General features: G+C 43.2%; 1 protein-coding gene across 1 annotated transcript in view; it reads right to left on the reverse strand.

Moving 5' to 3' along the window:
* The window catches only part of robo2 (roundabout, axon guidance receptor, homolog 2 (Drosophila)), a 51,355-nt gene that overhangs the window by 18,669 nt on the left and 10,452 nt on the right, over window positions 1–22,234 (reverse strand). Inside the window, exons 7-19 of the mRNA XM_068745771.1 lie at window positions 19,626–19,750; window positions 18,053–18,224; window positions 15,308–15,513; window positions 14,181–14,262; window positions 13,904–14,069; window positions 13,595–13,761; window positions 11,757–11,878; window positions 9,769–10,000; window positions 6,472–6,596; window positions 6,211–6,382; window positions 5,085–5,273; window positions 4,152–4,178; window positions 1,585–1,627 (exon numbers count right to left, since the gene is read on the reverse strand). Of these exons, the coding sequence (XP_068601872.1) occupies window positions 1,585–1,627; window positions 4,152–4,178; window positions 5,085–5,273; window positions 6,211–6,382; window positions 6,472–6,596; window positions 9,769–10,000; window positions 11,757–11,878; window positions 13,595–13,761; window positions 13,904–14,069; window positions 14,181–14,262; window positions 15,308–15,513; window positions 18,053–18,224; window positions 19,626–19,750 (1,828 nt within the window). The remainder of the gene's footprint in view (window positions 1–1,584; window positions 1,628–4,151; window positions 4,179–5,084; window positions 5,274–6,210; window positions 6,383–6,471; window positions 6,597–9,768; window positions 10,001–11,756; window positions 11,879–13,594; window positions 13,762–13,903; window positions 14,070–14,180; window positions 14,263–15,307; window positions 15,514–18,052; window positions 18,225–19,625; window positions 19,751–22,234) is intronic.

Genomic DNA, 22,234 nt, shown 5'->3' on the forward strand with positions numbered 1-22,234 from the left:
GAATCTCCATAGCAACATAGTCAATGAAAGCGGTGCACTGCAATGCTCAGCCTATTCTCCTCACCTATTGCAGTGAATCTGCTCTGCTCAGATATTGATCAGTGCCAAGATAGGAAGTTATTACTTCCTCCTAATTGCTATCTCCACATTGACAAGGGGACAAGGAATGAGCCCTTATTGACCTTTATCAATTTCAATTGAGCTGCCAAAGTCAAATCGTCCAGGTCTACCAATATGCAACCTATTCATCTTCCATGAATCATTTATTTTGTGATCGATTACCTGTAATTGTTTAGTCAGGGCAATTTGGAAGGAGCCAATGGGAAACTGAAAACAGATGCGCCTTCATTTGCTATTGTCTAATTAATGCAATAAACATTCCATGTAACAAATTAACACATTTTCCTCTGATACTGTGCTGTACATTTTCACTCTCAGAGCAGATGGGCAAGTTCCAACATCTGGGATTTGATGGCACAGGAGTGGCGAACAGCTCAGATGCCCCCGTTAGAATGGCAATCCCAGAATGCATCCTATTCCGGGGTTGTGAAAATTGTGGCAGTTGCTGCTGCACCGACAAGAGATATGACAAATATGAAGCCCCAGAAATACAGACATTTCAAATCCCATTCGCTGAAGTGAGAATCAGAACCGCTTATGTGGAAAATTGAAGGAAAAACACGAAAGCAGAAAGTGGATGAGAAAATTCACGGAATGCAGCGTGGTTAATTCATCGAGAGCATGCTGGCAGCTCACTGAACACTACGCAAAATTGTCAATTGTGGCGTCCAGTCACAGGAAAAATAAATAAATCAATATAAAAATGCAGCAGCTCCACAGAGACAAACTCCCAAAAGCCGAGAGACACACAGGGTCAGACTTAGTGGGCAACATCTCACCGAGTGTTTGAGATCTGGAGGCTTTACCGAGCCAGGTATGATAAGCAGGAGATAGACAGAAGGCCAGGATTCTCAGGGGAGTCCCTTGAATGCCCACAAAGGCTCAGTAACTGGTGTCATTGAGATGTGCCCTGGTCTCTGCAGCCCCACTCGCTTTCACTCACACACACACTGAAACGAAGCAGGCAGTGTGGGGGTGCAAGCGGGGTACCTGCACACATCTCTCCCTTGGGTAATTATTTTTACATTATTACATGTGCTCAGATCCGAGCCGCCCGCACGAGGTGACAGGCAAATTTATCACTCCGGAGGGCTCCTGGGTTGCCTGTAGCCGGCAGCGTAAGATAAATGACAAAATAAAAGCACTCTCTGCTTAAATTGTTTCTGTTAATTCTGTTGGGGAGATTTATGAGTTCATCTATCAATGCATGAATGGAGATGTTGTAGAAATGTATATTTGCATGGAGGCTTGCATGGCAGGCACGCAGACAGTTTCTAGGTTCTTTTTCGATCCTTCAGTCATTCTTCAGTGTTGGAATCAAGAGAGTCCTGATGCACCCTTGATGTATGAGGGTGTGTGGAGAGGTTGCCTTGAGGCACGCCAAGCTCAGCAAAGGCGGGTTGGAACGGCAATAATGACAGGTGGACTTTTATTTGCGAGTGATATGAACAGCTGAGCACTCACCTTCCGTTGCTCATCAGGCCACCATCAACTCTCTGAAAAGTCACTGAAATCAGAAAATAAAGGAAGGAAGAAGACAAAGCAAGATATTGAGTTTGTTTTCCATTGCATGATATTATGAAAGAAACACACATTTGATTAATTAAGATAAAATACATCATATTTTTTTTATTATTACTGTATAGTTTTCCCTTCAGTTGCTGCATCATGTTTTCAACAGATCCTGCTTTCTTACACAACTAGATAGTTGATGCATTGATGAAGGGATGCAGATGTCCTTCTGTGTCCAATTCCTTTCATGAAAAATTAAAAAAAGAAAAGAAAAGAAAGTGCAGCGATGAAGACTGCACAATGCTTTGAATAAGCAGAGACGTCATGTGATCCTCAAGGACAATAGGCCTGATGAGAGGAAAAACTCATTTCATCTTTTTTATTTTGCTGCTGAGTTATTATCAGATTTGTGATTAAATCTCAGCCAAAAAGTGATTAGAAAAGGCAGAGGGCTCATTAATCACGCCGAGTTTTCTATCTGCAAGCATGGAGGGTGAGTTACTGATGCTTCAGCAAGCAGGGCGGCCCAGTAGCCGTATACAAGCGGCCGGCTCCATTACAGTGATCTATAGATAACAGGGATTGCACTCTTTGTCAACGGCTAGTAAAACTCTATGGCTCAAAGTGAGAGAAGGCTGCGATGGATCCATTTCATCTCTGTTCAACGGCCGTGATGACAAAGCACCATCATGAGTTCTAAGCATGTTAGAACTTCAATGGATCACAGCAAACACAGAAAAAAGTTGTAAGACTTTTGGAAATCACCGCATACCAATGGGGGGGCTGGTTTACTCAAGAGAGAGAAGGAGAGCTGTTAGTAATTTGGCTCATTTGTTCCACATATGGAGATTAAAGAGAGAAGGAACATGAACATTCCTCTTCTCTTTTCTGTTTCATTCAGGCTGGTTCCAGAACAAGCCCAGGCATGGGCCAGAGAGGTGGGGGTTTCAACGGGCGACATCAAAACGCAGATGTGAGGAAGAGGAAACATCCACAGTGGAATACAAGATCTGATAACGGAACATTTTTAATGCAGCATCAACATAACTGAGCTCATCTAATCCCAGATTCTCTATTCTGAACTGAATCAGAAACACAATTTAAAACAAGTCTGGTAAACCATGTTGGGAAATTTGCTGAATTGTTTAGTGGATTAAGCTTTAAGATTCTGAGTAGCAGAGTGGGGAGATAAAATGCTCAACACCCAGCAAACCTTTTACGCAGAGAAAACCTACGTTGCCTGAATAAAACACATTCCTTATTCAGCCATAGGTGAAGCAACATCTCTTTGTTCCACCACCAGCAAACTTGCATCCGAGAATTCTCCGACATTGAAGAAGGGACTAAAAAAGGGGGGGGATGGGGGAGGCGAGGGGTGTCTGTGGAGGGGGGGAGGTCTCTGAAGTATCTATCTGTGGCATATTTCTGGGCTGCTGTGGAACACTTTTATGTTGGCCAGAGCGACACGGCGCCATCGCTGTGCCTCTCGCCTCTGTTTTTCAGATAAGCACGTTCTCCAATATGAATCGAAATTAATCTCCTTTAATAAGCATCAAGGGGAAGGGGGGGGGGGGCAGAGAATCAGCATATAAAAATTCCATCAAATCTCTTTCTTGCCGGCTGTACACCTCAACGGCATACTGATTGATCGCTCATGTGTTGACAGCTTTAGGAGGCGAGACGGGACACTCTCAATACATCAACTAATTGTCAATAAAAAAAAAGAGCAGGAGTGTGAGACTCTTCAGTCACACTTTGGCTCATGTTCTGAATATCACCTCACACTAATTCCATAATCTCTGTTTAATCTGTCCTTGTTTGACACTTGCCAATGAAACCTCTTGTGGAAATTACTTGATTCCAATTTTTTTAATTTCCTCAACATCAATGCAGTTTCATCGGCTGTGCTGGAAATGCCAGGCTCATTTGGATTTCTGGATACAGGCTAAAAAGGGACCAAATGGCAACATGCATGCTTTATCAAAATCTGGTGGTGATTACAGGAAACATTTAGCTATCCGATGTTTAGCTAGTGCACGATACAGGAGCCTGTGTGCATATTTCACACTGCACTTATATCTGTAATGCCATTAAACTTTCTCATTTATATATCGTGTTTTCCGGACTACAAATTACACTTTTTTTTCATAGTTTAGATTAATATTAATGGTGGAAGAGGAAAATGGATGCTCTGGCTTTCAGGAAAAGATGGACAAAAAATAACTCACAAGACTAGATGAAATTCCATTCAGAAACAGGGAGGCACAACAGACATACAAACAAATGCATCAGAACATGTAAATAAGGCAAATAAGGGCTCTAGTCGTTGCCAATACCAAATCTATATCTTTGACTTGTTAATTGGCTTCTTCTATTTGGTTCAACTGACTTCATGATCGTGAAGCATAGATTTGCATTAGCAATGACTGCCGGTCTGGCATCTATGCATTAAAAACTATAAGTGGGGACGATGAATCTGCATGGAGGTGCAGCAAGGAGACAGGACAAATGAACAGTACCTGCAGGGGTGAAGGTGAAGGACTGAACTGCAAAACAAGAAGACAGAAAAGTTGTGTGTTAAAGCCTGCGAAGACTAAGCGGCGCTTTAGGTGCATCTAAACGCTGGGGACCAGATCAAGCCAAGAAGATGCTGAGGATCATAGAGTGCGATCGTGTCGTCACCAAGCATGCAGAACCACAGCCAGAAAAGCAGCCAGCTCAGAGGCCACAGAGGTGTGGGAACGGTCGCGACAACCAAAGGACACACAAACGCACAATGAAACAAACAGAAAGGAAGAGTGCAACAACCAAGCCAGCTAATACCAGCTCCCCTATACAATATGTATTTTACTTATAATAAAAAAAAGCTGGGGGGGGGGGGGGGGGGGGGGCGGGACAGCAATGTAAATAAGCTTATCTTGACCTTGTAATGGGCATTAAGGCATTAACCGACGTTAGAATACCACGCTGCCCTGATTGAATCATTTACGTGTCGGTTGCCGTTTTCTGCTCGCTCATTAAATCTCACACCCCTGGCAGTGCATGTAGACGTGGTGTTTTGTAGTACTGACTGGGGGGAGTCACTCAGTAAGTTGTCAGGGTCAGTGTGTGGGAGGGGAGGTGGATGAACTCCACCTTCAGTGACCTACAGAGAGTCCAGTCTGCCCACTCAGTTAGACCACCCTGGGCTATTCGCAAACGCTGTGGGCGGATTCCACAAAAGCTCGTACAGCAGTTTGAAAATGATTCCTACTAATGTCTGTCTTTTTGTTGAACTTTAACATTGTAGCTGTTTCAGCAGCTCCGGTAGCAGCCTCTCCTATGTTTCATGATGCCTGTGCTGATCAATGCTAAAAGATAATGTCTTTTTTTGACAGAGAAAGATGATAACTTTTGACTGAATGGCGCGAGGAGGATTTACTGCAGAAGGTTGGCGTAAATCTATGTCCGACCTGCGTAGTTGCTCAGGCCCTTTCTCTTCTTTCTCCTCCAGTAGAGCCAGATGCTGAAGCCCATGAGGATGACCCAGCAGGCCCCTCCGATACCTGCGATAAAAGCCGGCTGTTTCACCACGTCGGTGATCTGCTCAGTGATGCTGTTGTTACGGTTTCCATGTATAATCACGTCCCGAAACTCTTTACCTGGGGGCAAAGAAATTATTGGTAAAGTGATGCCGTCTATAACTAAAATCAGAGAAACAGTGAGGGAACAAATCCGCGGTGCCCGATCTGCTGCTTCAAGGTAATACAATAAAAAATAATTAGCTTTGTGATATTAAAGGGCTTGAACATGTTACGGTTCTTCGCTGAGCGGAATGAACACCCACATATACATCGAGAGGGTAAAGGCTAACGTAAGGTGGAAGAAAGTAGGTCTGATGAATTGAGGCTGAGATATTGACCAGTGGGGTCGGTTATAGTTCTGAAGGATGTGAGCGAAATATAATGTACAGACTGGGAAAAAGACAAAGCCTTAAAGCATATAACAAACCCAAAGGTGAAGTTGTTTGCTTAGCTCAGCCCCTATTTCACTCCACCGTCGGTAAAACACACCATGTGAAATGAGAGGATCCTGGCTAGTATTGATCTCCAATCAGAGCTCAGCCTGTCTGACAATATTTCCTGGAGCGCAAACAAATGTTCCCACCAACTGACAGGAACACATGCATTTGCAAGAAGAACAAATACGCACACATTAGACTTCCATGCAAGCAAGTTGCACAAATGCCTTTCATCTTTTTATTACTGTGTGACCAGATGATACCGCAGCCATTTGCACAGAAACTCAAACACGCAATGTACAATAACTGCAAGCTCGGGGCTCTGCTCTTGGAGATGGATTGTGTGAGTGACACTGGGGAAATAAGAACATGCTCCAGGCCAAGCCATCAGTTATGGGTCAAATCAGGCACAATCTGCTTGAGCTCCACATAAATCAAATTGTGGTCCGACCACACGTCAAAAAAGAATTTTAACAAAATCATCAAATAGTATCCTTTGTGAACACTGATGTAAATTGCATGGAAAACCTCAACTGGAGTTTGGAAAGTTGTGAATGCTGTGTATCAATCCATCTTACCAATAATAATAGACTGAGGTTCACTCTTGACTCCAACCCCTGCGCTTGTGCTGGCAGCAACTTCCACCCTGTACACCACGCCAACCTGCAGCCCGCCCACCACCACCGAGCGTATGGCCGCATCCACCGTCTTATTCACATGGAAGCGCGTTTCATTCCCTAGACACCATATCTGAAGCAGAGCGGTCAAAGGCAGGTTGATTCCACATGATGTTATTTCAGTTAAATCAGAAATAAGGCAAAGAACAATAAAAACCGTACCTTGTACTCCTGGACGATGCCGTTCTGGTGGTCGGGGGGAGGGGGATCCCAAGAGATGCTGATGGAAGTGCTGTTCTGGTTTCCCACAGTCAGGACGGTTACCTGCTGAGGTGGAGCGCTGGGAGCTGAAAGAAGAGGCACAAAATAAACTGATCAATAATAAAAATACACCGTTCCCCTGTTCAGACAGAAGAAGATGATTTAATCCATAGAAACAAGGCCCTCAGGGTTCACACGGTAGCAATAGCGAATTTCAACTAGAACTCTCAAATGCACACGGACGCGTGCTGAAAAGCAAAATGAGACACACCTACATATTTTTCTGGGGACAGCAAAGTTGGCTGAAAACTGTCAAAATGTCTCGAGGGGCGATTTACAACAAGACAAGGGCAGGTCTGCGTAGAAATATCATTAATGTCTTGATTTAATATCTTGTCCAAGCAAGGTGGATTTGTACAGAGACTATACTGAGATTTAGAAAAGAAGAGTCTGGCGCAGTTGTGTAAGTGTATTGAAGTTGAGACTCACGCTCTGACCCGTCAGGGTTTGGTTTTTAGTTAGTTTATCGTGATCATTTGGGTTCCTGTGCTCTCGCTCTGCGTGACTCTATACTCTTTGCTCTGTGATGCCAGCCCTTCCTCTGCCATAACTAAATGGTTATATTCCCGTATTTTTTCACTGTGGAAGTGCATTTTTAATTTGACCAGCAAATTGTATTTTTTTCCAGCCTCTTCACCCGTCTCTTTTTTCTTTCGCTGTGATTTTTCGTTATTGTATTGAACGGCTTGCTCTTTGATTTTGCTTTGGCTGAGTTTTGTGTTATTTGGATTTTTGGATGTTCCAGCCCGTCCCCCCTTTTCACTGAGCGTTTTCTGTTTGAGCACCTATTAAAGACTTATATTGACTTCCTGCCTCCGCATCCTGGGTTTCAGTCCTTGCTAGATTTTCATTTGGACCCAACACTGACCAACTTTGGGTGGTGTGCAAGTCAACAGGCGTATAGGATGAAGCATAGACAAGATGGATATAGACATATATATCTAAAATGTTTCAGAAGAAGAATAAAGGTTTCTGTAAACATATTGAGCAGTTCTATTGAAAGTAAAGCCAGTGCATAAGGCTCAGAGAGAGCTTGAGAGCGAGCCTAAATGAATCATCTCTGTCCACGGGAAGAAGGGGAGTGGATGGAAACAAGACAAGCCAAGCTTTCATAAAGCTCACTCTGTTGTTATTCTGATGGCAACAGTCCTCTGACCTTACAAGGGGTAAAAGAGGACAAATGAAACAGTTGGTCCAACTGGAAAAAAAAAAAACATTTGAAAAATAATGTTTTCTCATTTCCGCAGTTGCTGGCAGGAGAGCGGCGCCACAGCGGAATACTGACAGGTCAATTACTCCTGGGCTGCCTCTCCCTCACTTCGCCTCCATCCAAAATGGCACATGTCACCCTGTAAATCTGTGCTCATCCCTCAGCACGATTGGCCACACCAGCCCCCCAGAGATCCAGGCAGGCTTGGCATGGCGGAAGATGAATGGGTCCAATGATGAACCCAAAACCTTGGCCAGATTAGAAACAATCTACCGAGGGAGCATCTGATCAGCCACCATGCTCAGGGCTATCCAACGCTGCATTACATCCAGGTGACAAAGTGCTGGACTGGCGCGCCGCAGCCATCAGAGACAATGTCGTTCAAAGTTAATGTTATGAATGATTTAGCAGCTTATTATCGCAGATATTTGAACTAAACAATACACATTTTTCATTAGGGGCCTGCAGAGGCTGTGCTAATAGAGCCATTAGTGGAGTGATATATGGCAGACAGGAATGTGACCCCCTTTCTCTCACGCATGCCGTACTGTGTTGCATGTTAAAGGAAAAACAAACACATCGTACCCAACAAAGAAAACAGAGTCAACAGCTAATGTGAAGCTGTGGGCGGTGTGGGAGGAAGTCTTTGGTCTTTTCCAAGAGATGACCATTAACATGGATGAAGACGAGTCCACTACCAATGAGCATGTGCACAACAATGACAGTGTTCACCTTCCCCCCTCGATAAGCATTATTTAGCATAAAGTATGTGCCCCTTAAATGACCTCTTTGACTACCATTCAGTGGGAATCAGTTAGCAGATAACCAAGTGTATTTTATGACTATCCAGATGGAGAGGAGTGTGAGAATGTGTGAAAACAACTGCAGAGACGGACACTGTATTGGAGTTCAGAGTGAACTGTAATGACACACAACCTTCAGCTTTACACAGCTTTAGGAATCTCATAATTGTGTTAGGTAATGGACAACCAAAGCTTCAATCACTCTCAGTAAAGAGGTGCCCTTCCCGGCCCTTCTCGTGTCGCTGAGGAGCCTGGAGCTGTGTGTTTGAGGGCGTATCAGCTGTGACCATGCACAGCGGCAGGGTCGTGACAGACGGGAAAGCGGTCAGCCTCTCTCAGTGACATGGACACAGATAGAGGGGAAGAAAGGAGTTATCAGCATTGGTAATTGCTGAGACTACATGTTCTGGTGGCCTGAGAGTGAGGTGGTGTACAGCTATGAATGCGTTTACTGTGTATGTGTGCACATGGAAGAAACAGCTGTTATGTGATGGTAGTTCCAATACAGCAGCACACGCTGGCTGGTCATGGGAGATATGGTCTCTCTGAGGAAGGGAAAATAAATTGGCCTGTCACATAGACAGGATGTGAACTGTCGACTATACATGCAAACCTAAATCTGTCACTGAGAGATGGGCTTTGTCTCAAGTACGAACAGTCTAGATGTTATTCTGTTGTATGAATGTATAGCAGCACTTCAGATGACATCATATTTGAATTTCCTTTATTAGATACAAATGTTCAAGTGAGATTGGTGTCATGTTTTTGGATGCACTTCTGTTCTGGCATAGGTTAAAAAAACCCCGAAACCGGCGCAAACACAGAGCTGTGCGCGGCACCGTGAAACACACAACAGATTCCCTGTCCGATCACAACTCGGGCTTGTGGCTGCCGTGTGATGGATTAGCAGTAGGTTGGCACCCACATCACCAATCATAAACAAAGGCACAGCTGGAAGGTCACACAGACAGGTACAAACATGAAAACTATTCACATATATCGTTCTTAACATCAAGGGACAACAGCTTTTGTAATGTCAGGACAAGAAAACATGAAAGCTACAGAATTACATCAGACATCATCCTACGCGGCAGTTATGCATCCACAGTTTGATGTGCTGTGTTGCATGTGTGCTTATTGCTTACAGAGATAACACACAAATACCCAGCATGCTCTTCTTCCTACCTTCCTCAGAGGTGCGTGCAGTTCTGGATTCACTGTCCATGCCTTGAAACTCGTTGAAGTAAGGGCGAACCTTGATCTCATACACAATACCCTTTTTAAGTGCAGAGAGGACGATACCACGCTCAGAAGGGACCTTTACATCCTGGGTCTGCCAGAGTCCTGGTGAAGACATTCCTGACGTCTGCCTGTACAGAACTCGGTAACCCTGGATGAACTGGGGCTGACGATCCACCTGAGAAAGGAAATTAAGACAAGATTACAGTTGTATTTCAGTCAGAAAGGAGCAGTGCTGGAGCAATTGGTAGATGCCATCTCGGACCAGCGGCACGTAAAAGGATGAATTTCTGCAAATTCCTCACAGGGTTGCATTCACGACACTTTTGAGGTTACCGCTTGTATAATGGGCATTTCATCACCCACCATGACACACTTAACTCAATCAATACCATTAAATTACAAAGGCTGCCAGCCTCAAAATGTTACCCCTTCGATTATAAAAACTGCCTGCAATGCCGTCTTAAAGGACATTTGCATGCTGCCTATGCATAATATGGTAAATACTAAAGGGCACTGGAAAGCAGGTTCCACCACATCTAAGATGTACATTTGTGCTGCCGCAACAAATGCAGGCACCCATGGGACGTAGGGATGATACAGAGTAAAGACCATAACGACAAATTTGTCCCACAGAAAAGACAAAGAGACTGGAAATGTGAGGGCCCCTGGCAAGCCATAAAGGACCCCTTCCTTAAAGCTTGGGTCCATTTAGCTCGACAGAAAACACAGAATTTATGCAGCAGAGGAGTGCTGCATAAGTCATTGTAACGGCTTGTTAACAGTAGAAGAAGTGAGCAAAGCTTTCAGGCGGATATAAAGCATCTGTTTTTCACCGGCAGAGCCAGGGTAACTCAGAAAACTGGATGTGTGACTCATTAATGGATGATTTGGGAATATAAAAGCTCTCTTAGTGCAGCCCCCCTCTGTTTACTGAGAAGTCCCTGATTGATTTGTGTTGATCGTGCGTTACAATCATAAAGAAATGCATTAAAATGGTCATGGGTGAAACTTATTACAGGGTCAATAAACATGTTGCCAGGAAAGCTGACAATGTGGTAGATTTGAAGAAGAAAACAGGCAAGCAATGGCGCTAAGTGATTGGTGGGTAATGAAACAGATTTGGACCGGAGCAATTTGGACACGGCATATCAAAATAAAGCAGCACATACAGTTAATGTATGAACACCTCAGCCACTTTGTCCTCATCACCATACAATTACATCAAATCATTTTAGCCAAGGCGGCAGCTCATTTTACACATTAGATAAAAATGGCCTCTTCTGTGATATAATGTGCTGATTCTTGTGGTGAGGGAATAAGCTCCTATTCACAGTGGAAGAGCAGATGTAAAGGAAGATTAATCCACTCCCCCCCACTCCTGGTAGGAAAACTGCTGTTGGCAAAACACAGGTTGACCGGAAACATTAATTTCAATCTAAATTTATTCCTGTGTCTTTTTCAAGACGAAGACAAATGGAACATTGATGAACAGCCAGATGTCTTTGACATCTCCTCATGCACATGCGGTTAAAGGAAATAATCTTGCAGCAAAGAATGAATAGTCTCCATCCTCAATGTGCTTCATGGGCTCACAGATCATGGATGAGTACGTCTTTACATTCACTGCTTTTGTTCTAACTATAGTTCCTCGGACCGCCATCATATGTGTTGCAGCTTTCCTGCCTCGCTGTGTCTGAATCCATTTTATAGTAGAATTCAGCAAGAACTTTCAGCAAGAAGGACACCTTTATGAAGGTAAAACGCAACCTTTTCTAATAACTAATGTGAATTTGGATAACATTTTATGGAATCAAATGAAAATATTCTAAATATATATGTATTTTCAATGAAATAACTGATGACCTTGCTGAAGGACGACCATTAATCAAATGTAGATGCATCCTATTTGCAGAAAGACAAGCTTCACTTACTGTCCACGTGACCTGAATCTTTGTTGGACTCAGGACGACCGGGTTGTGCAACCGGACTATGACCTCACCAAGCTCCTTCTGTACATGTCTGTGGTCGACCCCCTGAGCTGGAGGACTTATATCTGAGAGAGAAAGACAGAAAAATTAGTGAGAGATAAAGAGGTGGCAAAATAAAATGTCACCCACCCACAGTGATTCTGTTCTTCATGAGAAAAAAAAGCTCATTCACAGCAATCATAAGTGGAATGGGAAAAGAGTGACTGAATAGACCAATTGGTTTTCAACAAAAAAAGGTCATATTTGGTTATCGCAACTTCATTTCAAAGGAGTCAGTTCATCTGCATTAAAATGGCTGAATGGTATTTTGTAATGAGGCAGACGTCTGGTTTGGAGAAAAGAAAAGAACAGAAACTTTCTTCAGACGTGTGACTCGTATCCACTCACTGAACAACCCAATGAACAACTGAACCATGAATGTGCAGCCCCAGACTGACAGGGAAGGAGACAATCAGACACTATGACACTGTTTTTACCGAGCTTCATTCCCGTGTTGTTCTTGCTTGTGTTTCAAGTTAAAAGCAACATAAAACCCAGCACATGAGATGCTGAGTGCATTTAAAAAAAATTCCACTGAAAACCATTTTCAAAAAAGTTGAAAGAAGAAATGTATCATGCCTCAGGGGCCTCAGCAATGGGACCAGACAAGTCAAAGAAGTTAAAAAGAAGTGAAAGTTAAATTTGTGATTGATGCATGCCATAACGAATGATCTATCAATACGTCATATCAAGACCAGAGCAGCACCAATGAGCTATGCTGAATGCTGCCTGAATACTTTTTTTTAAACATACATTTAATTTATTATATTTTTTGCTGGGAATTTGACATGGCATCGTAATCTGGACATGGAATAGTCAGTATTAAATCCTGTTTGTTTGGAGGGTGTCATTTTCTCCTGCTATGCTCATTAACATTGCATGGATAGCAGCAACGCGGATGGGCCATCCAAAAGTAGGAATGATTATTTTGCATAATTGCTTGAGTGTAGCCTTAATGAGCTGGACCGAAATGAGGAATTTGACCTCTGGAAATTTCTCCAGTGTTTCAGAACAGCTATTCACCGCAGGATACTTTGAGGGGCTGCTAATTGTGACACTCTGGCAGGGAACACAGTGACCTCTGTGTATTAGAAGAAACAGAAATTATACTTGGAGGGGGGGGGGGGGCACATAGATAGACCATATATACAGTGGAACCACGGTTGTCGAAGATAAAGTGAACAAAGCAAAAAAATCCACAGATGAAGGAAACAAATAGCAGTCTTTCTCCTATTGCAGGTCGACTCAAACCGAACCTACACGGGGAGACTCTGCCCTCGTTCGCGTGTGTTCGGTTTGCCTCAGCTACACAAGTGTGTTCGAACTACGGAATTCTTTTCGACGTCCGAAGCATTTTAAACAAAATTTCTTTGGTCAAAAACGAAGTTGTTCAACGACTCCCGAGTCGATCGAGAACCGAGGTTTCACTGAATATTAGGCGTGTAAGGGTTCACGGGATGTATTGAACCGTTGCGGTTCTGCATGTTCGGTTCGGTGCACTTGCGTATCGTTTCGGATTTATGCACTTATTCTCATTACATTTATTACTTGTGCGATCTTAGCGCTCCGTGCAAAACTAAAGTCCTGGGCAAAATATTACCAGAAATTTTTCAAGCTATTTATTTCTGCTTTTTTGGTACCGAAGATTTACCGAACCGAACCGAAATGTCATTTTAGTGTACCGTTACACCCCTACTGAATATACATAGATAGCTTTCCATTGACATTCATGTGTGAGGTACCTTGTGTTCTCACAGGATCGGACATGGGGCTTGGATCGCTAAGACCCTGGCGGTTGACGGCTCGGACCATGAACAGGTAGATGGTGTTGGGCCGGAGTCCCTTCACAGTGAACTGAGTGTTCTTGATGTGATCTGCTACCGTCTGCCAGCTATTGCTTACTGATTGACTGCAACATAAAAAAAAAGAAAAGTTGTTTATTATTTATTTTATTACATTTTTCATGGTTCAATGCATTTTTCCATGCAAGCTGCCACATAAATAGACTGCTAACTACAGAGAAAGGTTGTGATGTCACTTTTTAAACAGACCTGAATGCCTCGATGACGAATGAGGAGACTGGCGATGCTCCGGTGATCCCAGGCTGCCAGGACAAAGACACACTGTTCTTCGTGACATCGGTGACCTGAGGTTTAGATGGAGGACCTGGAAGCTCATTCTCATCATGGTTTTTCATGACAACCACTTCACCTGATTCTAAATAGATGGAAAAAGAAAAATCAGAAATTTTTGGAATTAAAATTACAGTAAATAGATTTTTTTATTTTCTGCTCATAAAATACATGTAGCCATTACCAAATCCTGTACCTTTGACCTCCAAAAAAGCACTCCATGATGTCTCCCCACTGGAGCTGGTGGCCACACAGGTGTAGATCCCAGAGTCGGAGAGCTGGTACACAGTTGAATACACATGTATAAATGAATAAATGTAAAAACCCACACAAAGTCTAATGACTCCACTAAAAGCACATTTAGTGGAAGGGACATTTAATTTCACATGCTCTGGGACCAGGATGACTGAATGGCTCCTTCTGTCGCTGAAATACTGTGAAGTGATGGGGCAATTTCATGAACCAGCCTTGCGCTGGCAAAATTGTGTGTCATTTGTGAGAGCCTCAAAGTGCTGACGCTAATTTCCTAATGAATTCCATTTTCTACTCAGCACCGTCCCATCACTTTTCCACCCCCCCCCCCCCCCCCTCCACTGTCCTGCCGACCACAACAAAGCAGGGCTAATTAATTTAGGGTGGACTGCTGGAACCCCCTGGACCGATGACAGCTGGCTTGTCTCTCCATCCCTCTTAGGAACTTTGGTAGTTTGCTGGGTTTTGTCCCTGCGCACGCCTTCCATTTATTAAATAACATGTCAGTGGTCGGCAGCTTTGTCAAACGTAATAGATATTCCACTGAGGCCTCCAAGTGGGGAAAGGAAGAGGCGAGCCTTTTAAATTGAATCATCTCTAAACGTGCATGTGTGCACACATGTGTGCATGTATGCGCACGTTTCTTCACTACAGCTGGAGCCCATCCAGCCCTGCACAGCTGAGGCCGCGCAGTTTGAGCTGTCGGGACACTAAGTGATACCATCAAACAATTAAAAAGAAATCGATGCTGCCTATTCATCAATTTAAGGCATTATGGTACCTTCATCATCCAAGCTATGCTTAAGTTACGTCCTGCTGACTTGAACAAAGGCTTGTGCACTGCAATCATGCGAGCGTGTGTGCGAATGTGTAAATGTCTAACTTAAGATCAAGGATAGTGGTGACTTTGAGAAGTGGTGGCATGTTGTGAAGCAATAAGGGAGCGGATGTAATAAAATCACAGGCCAAACTGTACTTAGAGACAGCGCTTTGGAGATATATCATTGGCAGAGTAGCAGAGTAGAGTGATTAGTTGTTCTTAGTACCAGTAAGACCAATAGCATCCTTTACCTTAATGCTTTTGATCTGTAGGCTGCCCAGCTCCTGCAGGGACATACGGGGGTCTTTTCCCAGCAGACTGATCCCATCCTTCAGCCAGCTGACAGAGGGGATGGGGTCTCCTGATGCCTGACACTTTAACAACGCCACGCTGTCCACCCCGAGCGTCTGATTGGATGGGCCTTGGCGAATGATGGGTGGCGGCCTGTCTGTGAGCACTGCGTTACAAAGGCAAAAAACTTGTACATTTCAGTTTGCATGGATGATTGTGTTCACATAAGGCTTTTAACTGTAAAATAAACTGAGCAGCATTGATCATAAGATTCACAGGGGGTGGATGTGGGCATATTTCATAGAGTAGACTATTTTCTCTGCAGGTCTTATAATTGAACCACAAAACAATGACCATATCCTGTACTTCCAGGAAAAAGGGAAAGAAAAGCTGACTGGTGTTTTCTTAATTCCTTGATGTGGCAGAGGGATACTGAGAGGTTTCCAGTTACTGCCCGGGTAGCCGTATTTTTATCCACTACTCTAGACTCTGTGGTACAGTTTGGCGGTGGGACTCGTGCATATTGACTCAGTGTGGTTCAGATAAATACTTCGTTATGTGCAGCACGGGGCACAAGTCGCAAAAGGTGAATTTCAAATTGCACATGTTACAGAATGCCTCTCTGAGGTGTAAACAGTGACATTAATGCCGAAATTTTAACAAAACGAATGAGATAATAAGATAAAAACTCAATACTGTATCAATAAAATATAACATTTTTATATAGCCTTATAACTATATATTTATCTATATATTTCTATCTATATATATATTTCAATTTCAGTTCAGATGGATGCAAGCGGTGAATATTCTATTTACATGAGCATATGATTTGTTACAAAGCCCCCTGAAAGCCCCTGGGTTGCTTGTATAAAATACTCGGTATGTCAGAGGCGATTTTAGAGAGTTAGAACTCCAGCACGCACACAGGCAGTTTATATATTTAGAGTTGAATAATGTGGCAACCCCCTGGCATCACGGAACCCACATTAATTAGAAGGTATGGATTAATGATGTCAGACCTGCAGGGGCTAATTACCAAGTCTACCTTAGTAACCTTTCAACACATTATCACACTCTTGCTTCCACCCCTATTTTCTCTCTATCATCCGACAAAGGGAAAGGCCACTTCCTTTGGGTCCCCAAAGACAGGAGAGTTAAAACTGTTTGGTATTGTGAAATATTATCTACCGCAACCTGAATCTCATAAATCTACTTCAGTTACTTCTTTAGTCCTCTGCAATTCAGAAATGAGGTCAAATCATATAATTTGAATCAAACGTGATGAGCAAATAAGAATCTAAGCCAGGAGAGGATCAGAAGCACCTGCTACCGGCCATGGTCGCATCGTCTTCAGGTTTCTCTTACCGCAAAAGCGCACCCTGCTGCCGTTGCCTTGACCAAAACATTAAATAAAAACTCAATCATCATTTGCGCCCATGTCTATTAACGAATGGTTTAAGTGAAGTCCACAACTCCAATGCTTCCCTTGTTAAACAATGGCAGGAAGCCATGAATAGTCTTGGCTCATGAGTCATTCCCAGGTCATGAGATTTGATGTGCCTGATCTATGTGTTGATGGCACTTAGGAGCAACAGTGGGAGGAGGTGAGGCTCAAGTGAGGCCTTGACTCTCTGGATCAGGAATTTCTCATTACAGATCTCCTTGAACTCCTCAGACTGCTCAGACTGCTGTCGGGGCTCCAGGCAGTAAATCACAAGATGATCGTGGCAGGTGTGTCCCTGACCTTACCCCGGTCCTCCCATATGATTTCCTCCTTCTTTTCCTTTACCTTGAAAGCTGCCTGACACCCATGAGCAAACTTTCAATATTTTTTCTTTTTGGTGCATATTGAAGTGGAAGAATGTACCTTTTAATGAAGCTGGAATAATTTATGAAACAGAGTATTTAGCCATAAAATGCAATCATACATTGCTCCAAGCAATTTGCACACACAAAATATCCTTTCCTGCCTCAGACAAATTACTTAAAACGTGTCCTGTTATACTTTTAATCCGTCGCTTATAAACTATTTCGGCAGATGTTCGGATGGCCGTCTGTCCTGCATCACAACAGCTGAGCAGATTAGATGCTTTCAGACCGCGTAGGACCACAGAAACCATTCCAGACAAAACCATTGTCATTCATGCACACAATCATGTCTCCCTTTTCTCTATGTGCCTCCCTCTTACGGTCCCTCCCCCCGACATACACACGCTTCCGCCTCTCCACATCGCCCAAACTGCTCAATGAACTTGAGGGAACTCAAGGGCAGTGCTTTATTTAATTCAAAATAAGAAAAGTCAGTTAATTAAATTGTGTCAGGAGGAAAACAAAATAAAAGAAAAAACACATTGCAAAATCAGGAAGAGAAGGTCATCGGTACGATTGGATTTTTCAAACACAAGTTGAATTTAGGATTAGAATAGTAAAATACATTTATTTGTGACTGTGGGTAAAATTTGAAATTATTAAGAGGACAAACTACTGTCAAATAAACTTGCTGAGGCAAAACAGCCTTTACAGCAAAACCATTACAAATAAAGTCAGATGTGGTTTGCTTTGGTATAAATCACTGTCGACGGCTAAATATTTAAGAACATGTGGGACAGAATCAAACCTGCATCTGTGCACCAACCATTTGCACAGTGCTTGTGTGCTGCAGTGTGTTTTATGGAGGAAATTAGGTGATAGTATTCCCTCACCATCTGTGACCTCCAGTTGTGCCTTGGCGAGGATGCTGCCCGCAACGGTCAGGGCCTGGCAGATATAGTAACCGGCATCTGCCCGCTGCACCGATGATATGGTGAGGTCTCCGCTGGGCAACACAGAGAAGCGACTGTTGGGCTGCTGGGGTTGGTTCGGGAAGAGCAAATTCTGGAGGAAGAGGAGCAACGAGACAATCAAGGGGGGGAAGTGGAACTGGTGTGACTTGGAATAATTACAAAACAAGTGCAATATGCTCAAATGTAAACTTTCATTTATTAGCTGATTAAAAAAATAACCTCACAAAATGGCCACATCTACAGTCGGAAGACTTTGCTTCATGCATATTCTCACGCCAAACCAGAGGCACCACTGTGATGACGAAGGCAGCCATTGCTCTCGTTGGTTCAGTGATTAGTTTTCTTTCTGCTTGTATTCCACAGCAGTTTGGAAGAGTCTTCCAGAGTAAATGCAGGACTAGAGGACTGCTGGCATTGACAAAGCATCGTTTCTAGTATTCAACCACCCTATCCCAGCCCTTTTTCTTTATATCCTTGTGTCTCATGACTCCAAAGTTAAAATCTAAGCCCATTCATTAATTTAATTGCACCTAATCACTTGAATGGGACAAATTATGTTGGTTTTTAAATTAGGCACTGCCCATCCAGCACACAAGAGGCGCTCACTCCATTATGTTGTGAGCAAAGCAGGCCTTTCTGTCATTTAATTACGCTACTGAATGAGGTTTGATTTCTCTCTCTCTCTCGACAAATACTTTCATATTTTTTGCATGTTGGCATGGCGGTAGCAGAAAGAGTACTTGTGAACACATGGGCAAGATGAGAAGGTGCGACTGTTTGTCCAAACGTTTTTTTGTAGTGCATTCACTTTATAAGGCTCATCTTTAATGACAAGTGAAAGACAAGCCGGATGTATGTCTACTCATAGATCACAGATTACTCAATGATCCTGAGTCATGGGCTTCAGCTCAGACAGTGGGTAGAAGCAAGTATAAGTGGTATGAATGCAAATGTTTGTCCAAACCTGTAAGCTTGTGTCTCACCTCTGTTCCCAGATAGAAAGAACTTTACAGTAACTGTTGGCCTGCAGGCGTAAAGTGGTGTATCAATGTTTTTCTGCAGGTTTGAACCTCAGCCAGAGATGAATCATATCTCTAGCTCATCTACATGCCCCAACAGGCTCCTAATTGGCACAGTTGTTGAGTGCTACGAGGACACCCAGGCATTTGAATGGGCTATCTACTCCAATGAGGGATAGGATCGTTCTTATCTGCGAAGGGTCGCTGGAAACCGATAAGCACACAGCTGTTTGGTAGCTCCTGGGAACAAAGGTATATCTGTGCCTGTAGTAAAGATACTGATGACAGATTGTGAGTGGCATGCATGTGCAAGACAGGGGCCTCATAAGTAGTCGGCAACTGTGGCTACTAAAGAGGGAAATCCAAATTGTCAATGTAGATCACAAAAGCTAATAACGAAACAAATGACATGAAATAATACAAAATTGACTTTTTGTACCTGCTGGTTTGAGTGGGATTTTTTTGGCTCCTACCTGACTTCCCTCTTTCTGCCAGAAGACAGCAGGCTGAGGGTTTCCTTTGGTTTCACACGGGAAAGTGGCAGTGCGTCCTTGAGCCACAATTTGGTCCCTTGGGCGTATGACAAACTGAGGTGCAGCTGAAGTCAGGGAAGAAAAGACAGCGGTGTTAGTAGTAGGTGGTACATCCTGAGGCCGAGCATCAGGGCCGAATTAGCAGAGTTTGGGGATTTCAAGCAAAGATGAGCAATAAACACAATGTTAATATCAAAACAGGAGTGCTGTACAGAGTTTCCATGCAGCTTTATGTCGGTTGTTCACTCTCAAGGGGCTCCGAGCAGGGGAAGAACACCAATGCCCATCATTGCCATGGAAACCAGTTTGGCCATTCATTCAGGTGAGACTGAGGATTGAATGAATGACAGTCCCGTCAGCATTCACAAGGGGACGCGCCTTGGTCACAATGGCACCGAGATTCGAGACAACACGAAGGCACACCCATGCCCCGGAAACATCCACAAATATGTACACATGACGGCAAATCACATCTGACTCGGAATGCTTGATTTAGTCCCCATTAGAATGAACGTCATCTAAAAGCTGCAAGCTGAAATGGCTCAGAATCAAAGGCGCTTAAAGGAGGGGGGACGGAAAATATTTGGTCTGCGCTCACCGCAGTTCAAGCTGACGCTGCTCAGTCACAGAGAAACTAGGCCTGAAACGCCATGACACTTTGGGATCGAACTGTGAAGCTTTTTCAGTCAATATTTGTGACTCGATCTTTCCTCTAGACCGGTTTTCACACTCGTGCAGTCGGGACCAAGCGAGAGATTTGTGATTGACAACTTGACAGACACAATTCATTAATGAAGAGAGAGGAGTTAAAAGATTAGACAGGAGTTCTTCTGGCATGCAGCGTGGCCTCTCGTCACTCCATGACCGTCTCCCTGATGGCAGACATAGGGAGGTAACCAAACTTTCACTCCCATGATGAACTGTTTTATTCAAAAATAATTACAACTACAATGACCTACAAATGGCAGCAAACATAGATTATGAGAAAACAGAACGCTATCTTTATAAATTAAAAATAACCTGGACTCACATTCAGATTAACAGACATACTTAAGTGCAACTGAATAATGGAATCATAGTTTACCTATACACATGTCTCTGCACTGATCAAAGAACTGTTTATTTATTTATTTATTATTGACTGTCACTTTGGGGTCTTGGTCCGGCATCGACAAGCATGTTTGCCAGAGATAAGACTTCAAGATCAGGGCTCAGAGAGGAGGAAGCATGGCTCCTGCAAAGACACAATTCTCCTCTAACCTCAAGTAAGTGATGCCAAAAGATACTAGAGGCCTCTAGAAAAACACAATTTAAAAATAAAATACATTCTAAAGAACTTTCTTTAAAAAATAAAAATAAAAAAATAAAATGAATGGTTGCAAAGTAACATCTTGCATTCGTTTTGATCTTGGAATTTCTTTGTAAAGTCATTTCACTGAAACGCTAGCTGATTTCAGTAAGGCCAAATTCTTCCGATTCGGCTGGTTTCTGCATGTAATCCCTTTTGTGGGGAAAGGGGGGTGGGGTGTATTTGTCAAAGATACACACAGTTGGGAATGGTACAGATGGCTACAGATTTACTGGCTTCCCATTTGGCCTTCTGCAGCTCGGATATCTTGCGGCTCATACAAAGCCGGGCCCGATACAGAGCTCTTAAATCATGATCTGGCAAGGAAGGACTCAGTTCCCGCCCTTCTCTTCCTCTGCTGCTCCATCCTACATACTGCATTACCAAGTACTCACTAAAAATATGGCTTCACGCCTTCCAGACTGGCTTCTTTTGCACACAAGCCAGATTTAATCTATGAAATAGATAACGATTTAGAATATGGAATACAGTTACATAAGTACTGCAAAAAACATCTACATTGTAGATTTCTTTTTACTGGGGGGGCAGATTTTTTTTTGCATTGCTGGTTAGCCGCATGCTTTTAAAAAAAGAAAAGCTTTTTATCTCATAACATAAGAAAATCTTTGCTTTAATTTGAGCACAGTATCGATCAGCTACAATATTATTTTGGGCTTGTTTATCTATTATAAGTAGCCTGAGATGAAATATGTCCTCTGTAAATTAAAAAAGAAAAGAAAAGCAAAGACACTTGTGGGACATGTGGGGTGGGGGAACACCAGATGAAGAAGAACACAGGCACGTGGGGGGCAGGAGGGGCAAAGTGAAAAAAATTGATCAAAAACTCATACAAATCAAGAGGAAGTCAGTGTGTGTGACAGCTTCACAGCTTGGCTCAGAGATGGCCCTGCTTTGATTAAGAGCCCTTTAATGACATGTGAGAGGCTCCTTCCTGTCTCTGCCTAAGGAAACACATGATCAGGTGCCCATATTTAATTCATGATGAGTCACATCTGCCTGGCTTGGAAAGGACTCTGAGAAAAACTGCAGTAAGGGTGAAAGAAACAAATGGACAGAGAGGCAGGCATCCATTCAGCAGACCCAGGCACAAACTAAGAAGTCTCCTTTAAAATATCACATTCAATCATATTTTATTCAAAGTCGAAAGCAATTACTGTCTCTTCTCACAGGCAGAGTGAAT

The sequence above is a fragment of the Brachionichthys hirsutus genome, chromosome 11, assembly GCF_040956055.1.
Source record: "Brachionichthys hirsutus isolate HB-005 chromosome 11, CSIRO-AGI_Bhir_v1, whole genome shotgun sequence".
In the NCBI taxonomy this organism is placed as follows: Eukaryota; Metazoa; Chordata; class Actinopteri; order Lophiiformes; family Brachionichthyidae; genus Brachionichthys; species Brachionichthys hirsutus.